The following is a 2288-nucleotide window of genomic DNA, read 5'->3' on the forward strand; positions in this document are numbered from 1 at the left end:
AGGGGTGTCCCATGGGGGCTGTAGGGTCAGGGAGACCCCTAGGAGCAAGGCRGCCCCGTAGGGTCTGGAGAGTGGGGGAACCCCTATGGGCGGGGGGGCCCATAGGGGGTCTGTAAGGGTGGAGGGGTCCATAGGGTCAGGCCAGAGGATGGACAGGAGGGTCCCATAGGGCCAGGGGTCCCATGCGGTCAGGGGAAGAAGTGCCCATAGGGGCAGGAGACCCCATAGGGAAAGGGGATCTATGTAGGCAAGGGGTCCCAGAGGGGCCGTAGGGGCAGAGTCTATAGGGWCAGAAGGTCCATATGTCCGTGGGTCCATACAGGCGGGGGTTCCCATAGGGGCAGAGGGGCTGTCGGGTCGGGAAGGTGCACAGGGCCATTGATCCATATAGGCAGAGGGGTCCCAAAAGGGCAGGGGGGTCCCCAAAGGGCAGGGGGAAGGGGGCTATAGGGTTAGGGAGTCCATAGGGTGAGGAGGGGCTGTGCAGGTGGGGTGTGTGGGGGGGGTTCCCATGGTCAGCAGGGGCACAGGGGATCCCATAGGGTCCCATAGCAGCAGGGGTGGTCCCCGAGGGGCAGCCAGTCTGTAGGGACTTGGGGGGCGCGCGGGGGGGGGGGTCCCCACAGGGCTGGGGAGCCGCCGCCGTGTCCCGCCCCGACCCCGTCCCTGTCCCACTACGGTGGCGCAGCCCCAGGAAACGGCCGAGTCCATAAACCTGCGCAATCTTTATGGAGCCACTTTCACACGTTCGCGGGCTGTAAAAGGGCGAACTTCGAGCCGCCGCGGCCGCCGGGCTCGCGCCGGGTGGGCAGGGAGGAGGCAGGGAGGCGGGAGGAGGCAGGGCCGCCGGCCTCAGGGGCGCACGGAGACGCGGACGCGGTGCCAGGCGTTGCTCAGCACCCCGCGCAGGTTCCAGATGGGCGCCACGGTGTCGGGCTGCACGTTGTAGCTGCTGTCTACCGCCTTGCAGACGATCTCCAGCTCCTCGCCGCCCGCCGCCGCCGCCGCCACCGGCGCCTGCAGCTCCCACAGCGTCCAAGCCCAGGCCCGGCCCAGCGCCTGCCGCTCGCCCGCCAGCCGGGCCACCTGCCAGGTCTGCCCGCCGTCCAGCGAGACGTCCACCCGCACCACGCCGTGGCCGCCCCCGCTCCAGGCGTAGCCCTTCACCGTCAGCTCCCCCGGCGGCACCACGGCCCCGGGGCGCGGGTGAGTGATGGCCGACTGCACCGGCAGCTCCTGGATGGCGGGCGCCGCCGAGTAGTCCACTGTGTCCCAGTCGACGCAGGGGGCGAAGCCCTTGTAGTCGTTGCGCTGCCAGTGGCTGGGGCTCTCGGCCGGGCTCACGGCCACCCGCCGCAGCCACTTGACGTTGCGGGCACCCACCACGCCGGGCACCACGGCGCGCAGCGGGAAGCCGTGGTCGCGGGGCAGCTCGGCCCCGTTCATCTCATAGGCCAGCAGCACGTCGCCGGCGGCGCTGACGGCTTTGCCGTAGGGGATGGAGGCGCCGTAGGGGGCCCCGCCGACGTCCGTGTCCAGCCCCTCGAAGCACACGTGCCACTCGCCCTCCCGCTCCTCGCTGAAGCCGGCGTGCAGCAGCACGTCGCGGAGCCGCGCGCCGCCCCAGCGCGCCGTGCTGATGGCCCCGATGTCCCACTCCAGCCCCTTGACGGGGCGGACGCGGCTCATCTCGGCCCGCCGGTTGCCGGCGCACTGCAGCGTGGCCGTCACCTCGTGCTTGGGGAAGCGGGTGCGCAGCTCCTCCAGCGACAGGCAGAGCTCCCGGCCCCCCGGGCCCTCCACCCGCAGCCGGTAGGACTCGGGGTCCACCGCCGGCACCGGCAGGTGGTTGCGGGTGAAGAAGAGCTCGTTGGGCGTCAGGAAGCGCTCGGCCAGCAGCTCTGGCGGCGGCTCCGCRTTGAACGGCTTCTGGCTGTTGACGCGCAGCCCCGGGTGCCGGGGGGGGTCCCCGGAGAAGGGGTCGGCGGYGGCGGGCGCCGGCGCCRCCGCCTCCTCGGGGCTCAGCTCGCCCACCTTGTACTCGCGCAGCAGCTCCAGGACGTGGGGCTCGTGGTGGACGGCGTAGAGGGCCCAGAAGGGCTCCAGCGCCCCGCCGGCCGCCAGCAGGATCTTGTCGGGGCCCCCCGGGTGCAGCTCCACGAAGTCGGTGACGTCGAAGACCTCGGTGCCGTGGGTCACCCAGATGCGGTCCGCGGGCGAGCGGTGCCGCCCCACCTCCTCCCGCGTGTACAGGGGGTAGCGGGGGGCGGGGGGTGCCTGGGCGGCCT

At 72.2% G+C, this 2288-nt stretch overlaps 1 protein-coding gene across 1 annotated transcript; it reads right to left on the reverse strand.

Moving 5' to 3' along the window:
• Window positions 1–706: 706 nt before the first annotated feature.
• Window positions 707–2286, reverse strand: SUOX (sulfite oxidase; the record flags this gene model as incomplete). Its single annotated transcript, XM_026055918.1, has 1 exon — window positions 707–2286. A coding segment is annotated over one exon (1434 nt), but the record flags the coding sequence as incomplete, so codon positions are not given.
• Between the last annotated feature and the right edge of the window lie 2 nt (window positions 2287–2288).

The sequence above is a fragment of the Apteryx rowi genome, unplaced genomic scaffold, assembly GCF_003343035.1.
Source record: "Apteryx rowi isolate R43461 unplaced genomic scaffold, aptRow1 scaffold_1277, whole genome shotgun sequence".
Lineage (NCBI taxonomy): Eukaryota > Metazoa > Chordata > Aves > Apterygiformes > Apterygidae > Apteryx > Apteryx rowi.